This window comes from Rana temporaria, chromosome 2 (assembly GCF_905171775.1).
Source record: "Rana temporaria chromosome 2, aRanTem1.1, whole genome shotgun sequence".
NCBI classification, from domain to species: Eukaryota; Metazoa; Chordata; class Amphibia; order Anura; family Ranidae; genus Rana; species Rana temporaria.
Window position 1 is genome coordinate 451921003 of NC_053490.1, and position 17636 is coordinate 451938638.

Here is a 17636-nt window from a genome sequence, read left to right on the forward strand (position 1 = left end):
TTGCATAGATAGATAGGACATTTTGTTAGTAGCCCCAGGACACCACCCATTGAACCAGGGCATCTGAAAAGTCCTTGGACCATGTGGTCATAAAGACCAGCAAATACCCAATCTGCCCCCAGAAGTGAGGACTACTTTTCATAACGAGGACAATGAGCGAGCTTGGAGAATTTTCACAGGTCCTAAAAAAGATCTTCACAACCGTAACGGTCTTAGAGAGTCAGAAAATGGCTGGATTCATTATAGGAAAAGTTCTCTTGCTAGGATATTGCAGAGAAAATCTTGTGGGAGATGTAATCATGTTTGGGTTAAATACAGCTTTAAGTAGATACAGTAAATCTTGACAGATTATCACGTTTAGTGTGTACTCACTCCAGCTTTTTGATAATATCCTTCAGATTCTCACACTGATAGTTTCGCTCTAGCAAGCTAAGATGATCGATTTTTCGCTGAGCTTCGGTCTCTGTTATTTGCTCTTGACAAACACGATTCTCTTGTTCAAGAAACTGGAAAACATGTACTTTGTTTCAGCACACAGTGGGAAATGCAACATTAAAAATATAAAGTGGCATTATCCGTCATATACTTTTGGGGAATCCAAGATTCATTTGGTTTAACACTGCACACAGAAGGAAACCCGAGTGTCTTACCTCCAGGCTTTCTGTATAGTAGGCCATTTTTGAAGCATATTCCATTTTTAGAGCCTGTAGCTCTGCCTGTAGGACCCGATTCTGGCTGGAAACCTCTGACAATTTATAATCCAAGCTAGAATCGTAAATAAAACAAGGTTGAGCACAAATGAAAATGCCATTTACTTTGAATACTATAATAAACTGCTCAAGCAAGCATCCTAAAAAGGTGTTATGCACCATTGCATTCAACACTATGAAACAAAAAAAAACTTTCGTGATTTGGCGTGCCATCGCAATAAGTAGTGAGATTACGGACACGGTCCATTTAATATTAGAATGATTTATTTCTATTTTTTTTTTTTTTTACAAAAAACAAACAAACACCACACTGCATCGCTTCATTATGTAGTAAACACAGACAAAACACACCATCTGGAACCTACTTTACATAAGTACCACAAAAAGTACTGCAGTGCAGGCCATTGGTAAATAAGGCAGTCCGTTATAGCAAAGATCATGGCAAATCTACTTTGTCTTTTGGATGCCATTGTTACCGTCACTAGGCCCTCCGTCAGGGCAGAAAAATGACATGCTTCAGTTGTAGAATATTTGACAAAACATTAAAGTGGTTCTAAAAAGGCAGAAAGGTTGTTTTTATACCTTAAAGCACTCTCTGTATTAAGGTAAAAAACGGTCAATAGCAGCCCCTTACCAGCACCCCCCTCCTCATTCTCGATACAGCGATGTCCTATGTGCAGCAGCTCTTTACCTCTTTCCTCACTCACAGGCTTGGCTCCTGCCAGTCAAATCCTGTGAAGGTGGAGAGGGGGGCAGGGCTGAGCTGTGCTGTGTCTATAGACGCACGCAGCCCAGCTTGGGAGCGAGCCTGCATATTATCTATCAAGCATTTGCTATGGGGGGGTAAGCGCAGAAAAGTAGGAGCGGAGAGTGCTGGCAGGGGACCCCAGAAGAGGAGGTTCAAGGAAGGAACACCAAGTATAACATGCTTGTAGACCCCCTTTTTACTAAAACCACCACACACACCCACCCCCAAACAACAATCACCAAGATAAATGTCATGCTGTAAAATAGGAATTTTGTTATCGCTATAAAAACCTTTTTTGGACTCCATTGAGGAAGTCTTGGCTCCATTTACACCATGCAGATACGATTGTGTGCTTTCCCACGTACAACTTGTAGAGCAGCCCATTCATTTTGATGGGCAGCTATACACATCAAAAACATGCAGAAGTTTGTGGCCCCTTTGCAAAACAAAAAACACACAACACCATACATTTTGATGTGCATGTTAGCAGATGCATGGGGGTGCCATTAAGTACCACTATACGTCTGCTAAAGGGCAGCGCGTGCGTGTGTGTGTGTGTGTGTGTGTGTACACAATTTTGCATGTTTCAGTCTTAACCTGCTGCTTATACTCCTGCCTACAGGTGTATTTGACCCTGGCAAGCGAAAAACTGTAGGCCAGCCCAGAAAAACTTATAATCACACCTGTTTTGTATCAAAGCTGTACCATGTCTGTGAAGCCATCAATGGATACAAAGCTTCCACTGATTGAGTCAGAGGGACAAGGTGGGGAGACGGACAGACTGGGGCTGATGTTACAATCTCCGCCTCAGCCAGAGGAAGCTTTGTATTCAATGATGGATTACAAATCTGCCTATGAACGGCTGAGCGCCACTCAGACAACGCTATTTTGTTCAGGGTATTAGACAGGAAGGTCTCGTCTTGCACTCGGAACAAAGTGCTATATACTCTATGAATCCCCAGGTACATACAGTTTATACAGCAAACCCAGCAACAGCAAATGTTGGTGAGGCAAGTAGTTCATTGAGGTCAGATTGGTCCAAACTATTTAAACTAAAGCTGGAGATCAACTTTAAAAACAGGTAAACCAAAAATCCCATTTTCTTTATTGTATATCCTAGAACACAGTATTTTCATCTCCATTGCAATAGGGATGTCCCAAAGCACAGAATATGAAGGGTGGTCAAAATGAAAATAAGCCAACAGGCCCCAAACTAAACCAGAGCAAGTTAGAACCTCATACAGCATCCTGCGAAACGCACCAACCAATTGAATGCCATCAGCAGTAACCTTGTTTTAAACATAGAAAAAAGAAAATGGGGGGGGGGGGGATGGGTTGGAGAAATACCTGGGCACAACCTCCGCAGACAGATACTTGATACGATGTTGATATGACTGGCCTCTGAAAGAACACATTTTATTTTTAGAACAAGTTAGTCAACGGACACTAAGAGGATGAGTTGCTAACCAAACTCAGTTATACTGCACTAGGTTATACACACACCAAGGCCTTCATTTTACAGTACATTCTTAAAACATGAGCCAGGGTTTTAAACCCGCAAAGAAACAGAGTTCTCTATGCTTAAAGTATATCTAAACCCCAGAATATATACAGTGCCTTGCGAAAGTATTCGGCCCCCTTGAACTTTGCGACATTTTGCCACATTTCAGGCTTCAAAACATAAAGATATAAAACTATTTTTTTTTTTGAAGAATCAACAAGTGGGACACAATCATGAAGTGGAACGAAATTTATTGGATATTTCAAACCTTTTTAACCAAAAAAACCCTGAAAAATTGGGCGTGCAAAATTATTCAGCCCCTTTACTTTCAGTGCAGCAAACTCTCTCCAGAAGTTCAGTGAGGATCTCTGAATGAACCAATGTTGACCTAAATGACTAATGATGATAAATAGAATCCACCTGTGTGTAATCAAGTCTCCATATTAATGCACCTGCACTGTGATAGTCTCAGAGGTCCGTTTAAAGTGCAGAGAGCATCATGAAGAACAAGGAACACACCAGGCAGGTCCGAGATACTGTTGTGGAGAAGTTTAAAGCTGGATTTGGATACAAAAAGATTTCCCAAGCTTTAAACATCCCAAGGAGCACTGTGCAAGCGATAATATTGAAATGGGAGTATCAGACCACTTCAAATCTATAAAGACCTGGCCGTCCCTCTAAACTTTCAGCTCATACAAGGAGAAGACTGATCAGAGATGCAGCCAAGAGGCCCATGATCACTCTGGAGGAACTGCAGAGATCTACAGCTGAGGTGGGAGACTCTGTCCATAGGACAACAACCAGTCGTATACTGCACAAATCTGGCCTTTATGGAAGAGTGGCAAGAAGAAAGCCATTTCTTAAAGATATCCATAAAAAGTGTCGTTTAAAGTTTGCCACAAGCCACCTGGGAGACACACCAAACATGTGGAAGAAGGTGCTCTGGTCAGATGAAACCAAAATCGAACTTTTTGGCAACAATGCAAAACTTTATGTTTGGCGTAAAAGCAACACAGCTCATCACCCTGAACACACCATCCCCACTATCAAACATGGTGGTGGCAGCATCATGGTTTGGGCCTGCTTTTCTTCAGCAGGGACAGGGAAGATGGTTAAAATTGATGGGAAGATGGATGGAGCCAAATACAGGACCATTCTGGAAAAAATCCTGATGGAGTCGGCAAAAGACCTGAGACTGGGACAGAGATTTGTCTTCCAACAAGACAATGATCCAAAACATAAAAGCAAAATCTACAATGGAATGGTTCACAAATAAACATATCCAGGTGTTAGAATGGCCAAGTCAAAGTCCAGACCTGAATCCAATCGAGAATCTGTGGAAAGAACTGAAAACTGCTGTTCACAAACGCTCTCCATCCAACCTCACTGAGCTTGAGCTGTTTTACAAGGAGGAATGGGCAAAAATTTCAGTCTCTCGATGTGCAAAACTGATAGAGACATACCCCAAGCGACTTACAGCTGTAATCGCAGCAAAAGGTGGCGCTACAAAGTATTAACTTATGGGGGCTGAATAATTTTGCACGCCCAATTTTTCAGTTTTTTATTTGTTAAAAAAGTTTGAAATATCCAATAAATTTCGCTCCACGTCATGATTGTGTCCCACTTGTTGATTCTTCCAAAAAAATTACAGTTTTATATCTTTATGTTTGAAGCCTGAAATGTGGCAAAAGGTTGCAAAGTTCAAGGGGGCCGAATACTTTCGCAAGGCTGTGTCTGTCTGTCTGTCTGTCTGTGTATATTTCTTTATATTACTTATTAATTAAAGCTTACCAGTTTTAATTTCTGATTGCTATTTGTTTCCTTTAAAGCTCAGTACATTTTATGCAAGCACAGAAAATATATCTGTTGATTCTGTCATAGTGCCCTTGTAACTTCTCGTTCACTGAACAGTGCAATCTGCCTACCCAGCTATCGTCTGAACTGCTTCCACTTCACTTCCATGCAATAAAGATAATAGGGGGGCAGTTTATAGTCCAAATCAGGAGAGTAGCCTTGGGAGACAACTTTGCTCCGCCATGAGTGAAGCGCGTGAACACTGTCATCAGCCGCCACCATATCAAAAGGACTCCTAAGCTGCAATATATTCAATATTTAGCTTTAGTTTTAAATATGCTGCAGAAAATTCCATAACTGAACAAGAGTTGGACATGCGACTTTACTGGGTCACATGAATAGCCTCTTCGCCAAGCTGTTTTTTTGTTTTGTTTGTATTCCTTAAAATAGGAATGCTCTGATGGGCCTAGAAATCTAGAGGCCAGTGGAGCTCTAATCACATTTCTATGCAGCAGTATGGCTATACTTTAGCTTTATAATTCAGTCCCTAAGCCAAAGTGCTCATATGCCAAATGACCTGAACACTTCATAGTGCAAAATCTTCCCAACCAGCAGCTGAAAAACAGGCATTGTAACATGATAACCCAATCAGAAAATATAATTTACTATCCCACTTGTTTGATATTCCAACAACATCTTGCTGAGGTACTTCTCACCCCAGCTTTGGTCTATTCATTAATAGAATGAGCCCACATTTTTGAAGTGATCTGTGCAGAGATTACATTCAATACAACCATAAGAGGTTATTTATGAAATCAAGTAAAAAGAAAAAATGGCTTTATATACCTTGCAGTTGCCTCGTTAAGCTCTTTCTCTAGAAGCATCATAGATGAGTCTCTAGCAGACAGTTGTTCTGCCAGCTCAGAATTGTCCTCCCTCCATTTATTAATTTCTGACTCCATAATACACAAACGCTCCATTAGAGATTCTAGCTCTAAAAAAAAAAAAAAAAAAAAAAATGTATAAAAAATATATATATATATATATACACACACACACACACACACACACACACAAAAACAGAAATGCACAGTAACCACATTTATACGGCACTTAACAAAAGAAAGGGCACACAAACCTGAACCCAGACGAGAGTTTTCCAATTTCGTTTGTTCATTCAAAGACTTCAGGTCAGCCAGGTAAATGGACATCTACCAGTAAAAAATGTTTACAAAGAGAAACAAAATTTCATAGACAACTCTGCCATATTGCTCTGAGTGACAGGTCCACAATTTATAGTAACTGCTATACAACCATCTGAAAAAAGGGAGATTTAAGCCTTAAAATTCCAAATGTCTTTATTCAGGACATGTGTGAATCGGATTAGTAGCTTTTGGCAAGTGGGAAAAAAAGCTCTGGAGGTCAGAGATGTGAAAATAACTTTTTAGCCTCTGGCATCTTTCTCCCAGTAAAATGTAGCCTATTTTTTGGGGGGATAAAGGGTACTCGTGCCCACAGGAACATCACTGATGAAGTTGTCCAGGGACTTGCCACAAGGGGCATTCACAAGAGACGCTTCTTGCACCAATGGCCAACGACCAGCATTTGGACCCGTTTTGTATACTTGGTGTAAAATACCTGCTAGCTTGAAAACAATAGAAGATGCCCCAGCACGGTTAGTGGCTTGCAAGCTGGACAGGCATTCGGGACTGCTGCCCTTAAACTAATGATCCACTTTACTAGTACAGACTGAGGGAATGACACTCAAGGGTACTCACAAAATCTGAAGGCATTAATGCAGTTTGCAGTCAGTTCACACTTGTAAGGCAGCAGGAAGGTCAGGTACCGTTCAGAACAGGGATCCTCAAACTACGGCCCTCCAGCTGTTGTAGAACTACACATCCCATGAGGCATTGTAACACACTGACATTCACAGACATGACTAGGCATGATGGGAATTGTAGTTCCTGAACAACTGGAGGGTCGTAGTTTGAAGACCCATGGTTCAGAGGAACGTAAAACTGATGCAGGTACAGAGGAGATGGCAGGAAGGCAATGGAGGCTAACATGTGCTGCACACCAACTACAGAAGCACGGTGAGGTGGTAACTGAAATCAAAATATGAAGGGTCAACCCAAAAGACAGGCGGCTACAATTTGTAGACTGAGCAGCAGCAACAGCGCTCTCCATGTTTCTCTCAGCAGCGGTCTAAGGGGACAGTGCTTCTTATAGTTCTTCTACTTTCAGTTTAGGCTCCATGTACACGGGACGTTACATTACAACTGCTCCTAAATGATTAAACTTGACAGATAGTAACCCACGTTTAAAACGTCTGTTTTGCCGCGTTTGGGTTTAGAAATGTGTCTTAAAAAAATAAAAAAAATATATGGCCAAAAACGCATATAAAACAAAAACACGGCTAAACGCCGGTACCGCATTTAGCGTCTGAAAAGTGGAAATCTCCGGCGTCTGAACTAATTTTTTTTGCTTTAAATAAACGCTGTTAAAAGCAACTGCCTAAAAAGAAATGTAAACTAGACTGTGTACAATACATGGTCACATACGATAACATTGAATGTGTTCAGGGGCAGTTGAAAAAAGCGTCCAACTGCCTCTGAACGTCAGTTTAACAGCAGCAGTGTACACGGGGCCTTACAGGACAGTTGAAAATCTTGCTTTTTTGTTAGTTACAAGGGAACAGAGTGAGACAGTTCTCTCTGAATTGTGATCATACAGATGAACATGACAAAGTTAAAAAAACGGTTATTTAAATATTTGGGCTGTCGATTTATTAAAAGTACCGTATCAACATTTTTTTTATAATCCAAATGTTGATAAAAAAAAATAAAAGTTTTTGTATGATGCAGGAAATACTATCAATAAAATAACCCATATTATCAAGTCTGAACAGAAAATACTGAAAACACCAATTACCATTTAAATTTTGCAAGTCTCTCTCTCTATAATACAAATGGACAAATTTATGTATTGCAGACTTGGCTACACACATCTACCATGTGGGACCTTGCAAGGTACCAGTTTTCACTCACCTCTTCTTTTTCCAAAATGGCATGGTCCCTTTCATTCATAATACCGTCATACTTCTCTAGAGCTGACTGAGTTTTCGCCTTCATAATCCTAAATTGCTGCCTGTGTCGAGACATCAGCTCCCTGGCCTGAGAACACTATCAACAAATCAGAAAATCAGATCCCTGCATACAGTGCCTTGAACATTTTGTCATGTTGCAAACCAAAAACATAATTTTATTTTAATTGGAATTTTATGTGATAGATTGGCACATAAATTGTGAAGTGGAAAGAAAATTAAATGGTTTTCCAAATATTTTCCAAAGAAATATCTAAAAAGCATGCACTTTTATTCAGCCCCGAGTCAATACTTTGTAGAACCTCCTTTCGCTGCAATTACATCTACAAGTTTTTGGGGGATGTCTCTACCAGCTTTGCACATCTAGAGAGAGTGCCATTTTTGCCCATTATTTTTTACAAAATAGCTCAAGCTCTGTCAGATTGGACGAAGAGTGTTTGTGAACAGCAATTTAAGTCTTGGCACAGATTCTCAATTGGATTTAGGTCTACACTTTGACAGGGCCATTCAAATATGCTTTGATCTAAACCATTCCATTGTAGCTCTGGCTGTATGTTTAGGGTCTTTGTCCTGCTGGAAGGTGAACCTCTACCCCAGCCTCAAGTTTTTTGCAGACTCTACCAGGTTTTCTTCTAAGATTGCCCTGTATTTGGCTCCATCCACCCCCCCCCCCCCCATCAACTCAGACCAGCTTTCCTGTGCCTGCAGAAGAAAAGCATCCCAACATGACGCTGCCACCACCATGTTTCACGGTGGGGATGGTGTATTGAGGGTGATGGGTGATGTGAAGTGTTAGTTTTCCACCACACATAATGCTTTGTTTTTGGGCCAAAAAGTTCAAATTTGGTCTCATCTGACCAGAGCACTTTCTTCCACATGTTTGCCGTGTCCTCCACTTGGCTTCTCGCAAACTGCAAACAGGACTTCTTATGGCTTTCTTTCAACAATGACTTTCTTCTTGCCACTCTTCCATAAAGGCAAGATTTGTGGCGTGCACGACTAATAGTTGTCCTGTTGACAGATTCTCCCACCTGAGCCGAGGATCTCTGCAGCTCCTCCAGAGTTACCATGGGCCTCTTGGCTGCTTCTCTGATTAATGCTCTCCTTGCCCGGCCTGTCAGTTTAGGTGGACGGCCATGTCTTGGTAGGTTTGCAGTTGCGCCATACTCTCTCCATTTTCGGATGAACATTGCTCTGTGAGTAGTTCAAAGCTTGGGATATTTTTTATAACCTAACCCTGCTTTACTTCTCCACCTTTATCCTTGACCTGTCTGGTGTGTGTTTCTTGACCTTCATTATGCTGTTTGTTCACAAAGGTTCTCCAATAAACCTCCAAGGGCCTCCCAGAACAGCTGTATTTATACTGAGCTTAAATTACACACAGGTGGACCCCATTTACTAAAATTAGGCGACTTCTGATGCAATTTGCACTGCCGATTTCATTGCGGCTTGGGACTTCATTTAACAGAAGTCTGTGCAAGTGGAAAAAAAAAGAAAAACAAAAATCTATAAAAAAGTAGTGCAGGAACCCTTGACATGAGTCGCAGTGATATGCACAGGTTCCATTGCCAGCAATGGGGTGCTACTTGTCATGCGATTTGGAACTGTCGAAATCAAATGACAAGTCACAACAGTGTGAACGGGGCTTCAATCTAACACAGGGAGCTTGCTGACAGAGGTGACTGTCCACATGATGCTCATCACCAGGCTAGGGGTGGACCTGGCTAGGTTATGTGGCAAAAGTGCAAACATTCATATTTAAGCTTGTCTGGCGTTCAGCTTTAAATACTAATTGGGTATATACTAGAGCAGGGATTCCAAAAAGTTTAAAGTTCCATTTTTGGGTGGAACTCCACTTTAAGCAACTGCTTACAAGATGGATCAAAACGCTGCCAAAAACATTTCTTGAAAGCAATAATTCCACCCCACAATGCAAATTGTAAGGGTCCCAACAAAAAGCAAGACTTCAGCTCATTTGGAAGGTAATAAAGATTTTTTTTTCTAATAAAAAGAATAAAAATAAAAAAAAAAAGAAAGGAAAAATAAGTATGGCAAGACTGGGAAAGGTTTAAACATGCAACAAAGTGAATTTCTAACACATCTGCCAAACATTACTGTAGAATTTAAAACCTAGTCTGAAATCAAGCCAGAAAACATTTTTCTACTGACAATTATAAGAGTTGCACATATTTGGTATTTGCCAAGCTCTGTATTCCAGGTATTCTATTCATTTAATAAGTCTATTAAAATGTATGTTAAAACAGTCTGGCTACTTATTACCTGAATCAAGAGCTGGGTTCGGTCATCTTCCACTTCAGATGAAACAGAATGAGCTCTGTGAACGAATTCTACTAGCTCTTCATTGTAAGAAGACTGTAGGAAAAAACAAAACATACACTTTGCATTCATAAAAAAAAAAATCTATACTCATATAGTATATCACCATGTACAACTACAATATAAAAAGATCTCCCACAAACTAATGCGTATACAAGACACCAAAAGTGAATTTTGGGAAATCTAGTTGAGCTCTTGCCGATAAGAAAATCTAAAAGGGGAGAAGAAAAACAAAATATACAAATTCTGCTTGATTCTCCAATCAATAGAGTCAGTGTTGATCAGGGAATTCTTCCCCAGGTGGTTTCCCCGTTGTCAGAACACAATCATAACTGCTGCCCGCTATAGTCGGTGGCAGCATTTGTACAAAAAAAAAAAAACACAATAGGATTTTTGTACTCACCGTAAAATCAATTTCTGAGTTCATGGACGGACACAGCAGCATATTGACCTTAGGGTATTATCCTCCTTTCTAGGAGATTGATTAGGCAGAAAAACATGTTAAGTGTTAAACACTCCACACAGTATAGTACCTCCCAGGGGGCGGTTCCCCCCGGGTACATCCCCCACTCTCTGCTCTGCAGCCTCAGTTCATAAACAAGCAGTACAAACAAAGGAGGCGGTGGGTGCTGTGTCCGTCCATGAACTCAGAGAAATGTTTTTTACGGCGAGTACAAAAATCCTATTTTGTCTTCTGTTCATGGACGGACACAGCAGCATATTGACCTTAGGGCCGTCCCCAAGCAGTGTCCAAAAAATCGAGGGGTGGGAAAACACAGCAAACCAACTTCAGCCCAAACAAACCAGAGCCCCTCAATGGAGGAACTTCAACCTTAAAGCGGTGGTTCACCCTCCATAACAACATTTTAGCATAAAATTAGGCATAGTAGCGCGAGCTACAGTATGCCTGTATTTATTTTTTTACCCCCGTACTCACTGTGCAATCGTATATTGAAGATTCCGACTCCCCGCGGGGAATGGGCGTTCCTATCCAGAGGGAAGGTGATTGACGGCCGGCTCTGGCACGTCACGCTCCCTGAAGACAGCCGGAGTAGGTTTCGGCTCTTCACGGCGCTATACGGCGCCTGCGCACAGACTTTGCGTAGGCGCCGTGAAGAGCCAAGTCCTATTTCGGCTATTTCCGGAGAAGCGCGACGTGCCAGAGCCGGCCGTCAATCACCTTCCCTCTGGATAGGAACGTCAATTCCCCGCGGGGAGTCAGAATCTTCAATATACAATTGCACAGTGAGTACGGGGCTAAAAAAATAAATACAGGCATACTGTAGCTCGCGCTACTATGCCTAATTTTATGCTAGAGGATGAACCCCCGCTTTAAACAGCCGCCTGCAAAACCTTGCAGCCGAAGGAGGCATCCAAAGATGCACTCACATCCACCTTGTAAAACTTTGAGAAGGTGTGGACCGACGACCAGGTCGCTGCGTTACACACCTCTAAAACAGATGCTTGATGGCGGAAAGCCCAAGAGGCACCAATTGCCCTGGTCGAATGCACCGTAACCGGGAAGGGGGGCGCCCGCCCATTTAGGGCATAGGCCTGAAGCACGACCTGCCTGATCCACCTAGAAATGGTGGCCGACGAGACTGCCAGACCATTCTTAGGACCAGTCACCGACACGAACAGTGAATCCGACCTCCGAAATTGAGTCGTAGCAGACAGGTACACTCGTAGGGCACGAACCACGTCCAAGGAATGCAACGCAGTCTCTTTTGGGTTGGAAGAACAATGTCCTCATTAAGGTGAAAGGCTGAAACAACCATAGGAAGGGACGGCGGCTGCCTGTGGATGATCAAGTAAGTAGCCTTGCAAGACAAGGCCGACAACAGATTTTTTCCTTCCAACCTCCAGCTTCCTCCGGGTCGTCAGGAGGACCTGTTTGGGGCTGTTCAGGATATGCTGGTCAGGGGGGTGAACGTGCCGGTTCCTTTACTGGAACGGTTTCAGGGGTTTTTCTCCAATCTGTAGTCCCCAAGAAGGAAAGGGTCTGTCAAATCCTGAAACTCAAGGCCCTCAACTGTTTTGTCAGAGTGCAAAAGTTCAGGATGGAGTCGGTACGCTCTGTAGTAGCGGCACTCCATCAAGGGGACTTCCTGGCGTCCTTGGATATCAAGGATGCATACCGTACTTGCATATCCCCATATGCGCAAAGCACCATGGGCCACACGGAGCTCGGCTGCAGCGGCGGAGGTCGCTCACATCCTCCGGTGGGCTGAAAAGAAAGTTCCGGCTCTTTCATGCTGTTTACATTCCGGGCGTAAAGAACTGGCAGTCGTTTCATCTAAATGGGCTTGCGGAACCAGGGGCGCTTCTGCCCTTCAGCGGGCGCCTTAGCGCCATGGGAACGTTTACCTGCCGCACCTTGCGGACGAAAAAACCGATTGGGACGGTAAAGGAGGACCCTTGCCTACAGGGAGGCTCCTTGCCTTTACCAGATTGTGGGAGCAGAGTACTCTTACCTCCCGTGGCATCCTTTATGATGTCATCTAGAGCAGTGTTTTTCAACTACAGTCCTCAAGGCACACCAACCGGTCATGTTTTCAGGATTTCCTTTAGATGAAACGACTGTGGTGATTACTAAGGCAGTGAAACTGATCAAATCACCTGTTCAAAATAATGGAACGCCTGAAAACATGACCCGTTGGTGTGCCTTGAGGACACTGATCTAGAGGAGCCCCAAAAAGACTTTCACCCTTAAAGGGCAAGTCCACCAAGGCCTTCTTAGAAGACTGGTCCGGACAAGATGGCGCAACACCACCACGTAGGCCGAGGCCCTGGAGAGCAAGGGAAGCGTATCCAGGGCTGACTCAGACAAATTTTAGGCCCTGCACCAACTGGTCGGCCAGCGCCACACAGTCCGGAGGGGCATGATGCTCCTCCAACTCCTGCAGCAACAACTTTGCCCGTTCAGTAAGTGTCTGACACTAGAGCTCCGGCCAAGACCGGTCTCACCGCCGACCCCACCACCGTGAACATGGAGCGGGCCACAGCCTCAGCTCTCCTATCTGCGGGGTCCTTAAAAGCGGGAGCCTTTTCCACAGGTAGCTTTGTTCAGTCTGGACACAGGAGGGTCCACTGATGGAGGAGAGGTCCACTTTTTCAGGAAGTCCTCCTCAAAAGGATAACGGACCGCAAAGCATTTTGGAACAGAAAAAAACTTTTGCGGCCGATCCCATTCCTTGTATAAACATTTTTCCAGGTAAAAGGAAACACTTTTGCAGTGCAGGCCGGCTTACGGAACCCAAAAGGGACCGTCATCTCTAATGTCTCCACCGAATCCTCCATTTTCTGAGTATCCCGCACCGCAGTGATAAGAGCTCCCACTAGCGCCCTATCATATGCTGATCCTGATGCAGAGTCATCCTCACTGTCCGTGTGGACTAGGCCTGCATCCTCTGACACCTCGGAACCAGGGCCGGGAGCAGTAGCTGGGCCGGATTCCGTGTCAGAGGCATCCCCAGAAGAAGGCGGGAGAGGGGGCGCTTTTTACCCCCCCCTCTGGCAACAAACGCCTCTAGGACTGCCGTCATAGCATCCACAGAGGCCGCAGGTACAGGGGCACTAAGGGTTAACTCTGGCATGTCTGGGGGAGAAGCATCCGGTTTGGACGCCATGCTGACCCACCCTTTTGCCACTCTTGGGATGCAAGGCAAGACCCACAGGCCACCCTCCCGGCTGCAGCAGAGAACAGGGGACCCCCCCCCAGAGGACTCACCACCCGACCAGGCCTGTACTGCTGCTGTCTGCCCCAGAGCGCTGCTCCGTGCTGTGCCGTCCCTCAGGAAGTGTGCTGGAGCCGTTGGCAACGATTTTTTAGCCACTAGAGGCAAAAAAACTCATTCCAAAATGGCCGCCGACATGCAAAAAGAGCATGTGGGCTACAAGAAAATGGCCGATCTCCAAAAAAGGCGCCTGGCACCGCCAAAATGGTGTCCGTGATTGCAGTAAAAAAAAACACATAGTGAAACCACCCGGGCAGGCCCCCCCCCCGCACACACGGCAGCAAAACAGCACCCGCTAAGCAGACACAGCCCCCAGCCACTGGATGGAGCCCCCCCAAGCGGACCCCCCACCTCACGGCCCGACCCCGCCACCCAGAACGTGGGGAGAGGATTGCACCAGCCGCACCACCCTGCTAAAGCAAGGGGACTGCTACTTCCCTGTCCTGCGACCACCGGTAGGAGGCATCCCGGACAGAACCAACGTCCGCGCAGTTATGGAATAGCTGTCAGCCCGGCACACTGTGATACGGACATAGAGCCCAGTCATATGTGTGCCCTGGAGCGTAGAGCTCAACGGCCACCCCTGGAGCAACGGGGCATGTCGTGGACGGCCCAGCGCGTAGCTGAAGGCCGGCACACGCTCGATGGCCAAACTTGGGGGGGGGGGGACTACAAGGATCGAGGATTCAGCCTGTCACCCAGTCTGCAATTGATTGTAGATCTCAGGGAGCTAATTTTTGTTGTTGGGTTTTTCTTTTTTTTACATTGTTTGTTTCTTCCCTTTCCACACTCCCCTATTATACACTAATAGTAAATCAGAATAAAGACATTAAATATACTATCGTTGAATGCTAAAGGGCTGAATATGCCCGAAAAAAAGGAGGGTTCTCCTGCAGGATCTGCAACGTCTAGGAATAGATATTGCATACATACATACAAGAGACACACTTTAGAGATGATAAAGTACCGGTTCTAAAGAATAAGGTATATCTAATAGTATACCATGCGACTAACCAAGTAGCTAAGTCAAAGGGGGTTTCTATACTTTTAGCAAGACTTATTGGAGTATGCTTAGGTGAGAAAGAATAGAGAAGGACTGTTGAGGGGAAAAAAAATGTTTTGTGTTTTTGTTTTTCCCGAATTACCAAGAGGGAAGGTGCTATATATATATATATATATATATATATATATATATATATATATATATATATATATATATATATATATATATATATATATATATATATATATATATATATATATATATATATAGTTTCGGCTATGGGTAATAAGGACTGTATAATTGTATGTAAGATGGTTTTGTGTTGTAATAAAAATATATTAAGATTGTAGATCTCAGGATCCATAAATGCAGGAAAACAAAAAAGAAAAAGCAAGAAAATTGCAAAAAAATCCCCAGAGCACATGGGCCCAGAGGAGCCATGTCATTCTCCTTTCTAGGCAGAAAAAAACTGGGGCTGCAGAGCAGAGAGTGGGGGATGTACACTGGGAACCGCCCCCTGGGAGGTACTATACTGTGTGGAGTGCTTAACACTCAACATGCTGTTTTTCTGCCTAGTCAATCTCCTAGAAAGGAGGAGAATACCCCAAGGTCAATATGCTGCTGTGTCCGTCCATGAACGGAAGAGAAAACAGGCTGGTTGTACTGAAGTTGATCGATAGACTGACTTCTGTTTATGAGACGGCTGGGTGTACTGATCAAGCTTTACACATATCCTCCATCTAAAAAAAAAGGGATATTCAGTTGTGAACAGAGACACCCAACCTTTAGACTTCAAAGCCTTGTTCACACTAGAATTAAAATAGGGAATTTGAGGCATGTTTATAATGCCCCTCAAATACCTAGTAAAGAAGTCTGCAATTGAGAATATGGGCAAGCACACAGAGCTGTTCACATAATCAAAGACATGAAGTTTTTGTATTGCTTTGCTTTTAAGCTGAAACTACATGTTGAATTTGGAAGGAGTTGAAGCATCTCAACTAGAGGTCAACCGATATATCGGCCGATATTCGGGCATTTGAGAAATCGGCATTGGCTGATTATTATCCAAATGTGGCCGATATTTAACACATCTGCATCAGCAGAGGGTGGAGAAGGGAGGAGGAAAACACTGTCTGCAGAGCAGCGTTTCACACAGCTACATTATCGGGTGTGAATCCTGCCAGTGCCAACCAGTGCCTGCTAGTGCCAACCTACCAATGCCATCCAGTGCCACCTGCCAGAGCCAACCAGTGGCACCTGCCAATGCCACCCAGTGCCAACTAGTGGCATCCAGTGCCACCTGAACGGGGCCATCCAGTGCCACCTGCTAGTGCCATCCAGTGCCAACTAGTACAGTCCAGTGCCACCTGCCAATGCCAACCAGTGCCACCTGCTAGTGCACTATGCCATCCAGTGCCACCTGCCAGTGCCAATTTGTGCCACCTGCCAATGCCAACTAGTGCAACCTGCCAGTGCCACCTGCCAGTGTCAATTAGTGCCACCTGCCAGTGCCAACCAGTACCCCTTGCCAGTGCCACCCTTTAGTGCCTGCCAGTGCCATCTGCTAGTGCCATCTTCCAGTGCCAATTAGTTCCATCCAGTGCAACCTGCCAGTGCCAATTCGTGCCACCTGGCAAAAAAAAAATATAGAATTTTCTATGGCTAGCCTTAGGACTTGTTCTCACTTTTTTAAATACTTTTAAAGCGCATAACAAATGGTCCCCAAACACTCCTATGGCACATTACCTTAGACTTGAATGGACGGAGTTGAGGTAGAGGTCGAACGATATGGGTTTTTCTCTGGCCAAAATTAATGCCGATTTTTGTGGCCGATATTTTTTAATTTATTTTTTCTATCCACCGGGGTTGAAAGATGAGAAAATTCTTCGATTTACCCATCAACACAATCAGTGTGAATAGAGCAAGCCCTAAAGTAGCGCTATTGTGTTCTGACAGTGGGTAGCCTTCCCAGGCAGCATAATAGAATGATGAATGCTGGCAGCTATAGCCACAAGCAGTAGTCGCATGTGTAAAAATTGACAGGGTGGTTGTCCCCAAGTTAATTGATGGATCGACTTGGGTACAACCAGCCTTCCCATAGATGGATTGAATCTAGGCCAGTCGCTGCTGAATCAACTGAGATGCAATGCATCGATGGCCGGATAATGGGTTGTTAAAAGCAAACTTTGGTCAGGTCAGCATAGATACCAATGGCTAATAATAAGGAGTTGTAAAGCCTCTAGGTTTTTTTCCCCCTAATGCATTAAGGTGAAAAACCTGTGATCAGCAGCCCCCTCTTTCTTACCAGAACCCGATCGCTCCAGCGTCGAGGACGAGGCCAGCAGCTCCAGCCGCTGTCTTGGGTCCTCATTGGATAGATTGATAGCAGCAGGAGCCATTGGCTCCCACCAATCAAATCCAGCAACACAGGACCCGGGGCCGAGTCCTGCTGTCTGTGTCAATGGACACATCAGGAGGACTCGGGAGCGTGCCCGCACGGGTGCCCCCAGGGAGAGCGGGTCTCCGTGGGAGCACTCGAAGAGGAGCCAGGGGACCCCAGAAAAGGAAGATTGGGGATTCTCTGTGCAAAATCCTTGCAGAGCAGGCAAGCATAGGTATGTTTGTTATATAAAAAACAAAACCTTTACAATCACTTTAACTCTTAAATCTGATAAGAGACTCAAAGCCAAGTTTTCAGCA

The 17636-nt window shown here is 44.2% G+C and overlaps 1 protein-coding gene across 1 annotated transcript in view; it reads right to left on the reverse strand.

Moving 5' to 3' along the window:
- Positions 1-17636, reverse strand: part of SPAG5 (sperm associated antigen 5) — an 81361-nt gene that overhangs the window by 33665 nt on the left and 30060 nt on the right. The window contains exons 10-16 of the mRNA XM_040338510.1: positions 10140-10232; positions 7804-7938; positions 5892-5964; positions 5600-5747; positions 2806-2859; positions 651-765; positions 373-506 (exon numbers count right to left, since the gene is read on the reverse strand). Coding sequence (XP_040194444.1) covers positions 373-506; positions 651-765; positions 2806-2859; positions 5600-5747; positions 5892-5964; positions 7804-7938; positions 10140-10232 — 752 coding nt within the window. The remainder of the gene's footprint in view (positions 1-372; positions 507-650; positions 766-2805; positions 2860-5599; positions 5748-5891; positions 5965-7803; positions 7939-10139; positions 10233-17636) is intronic.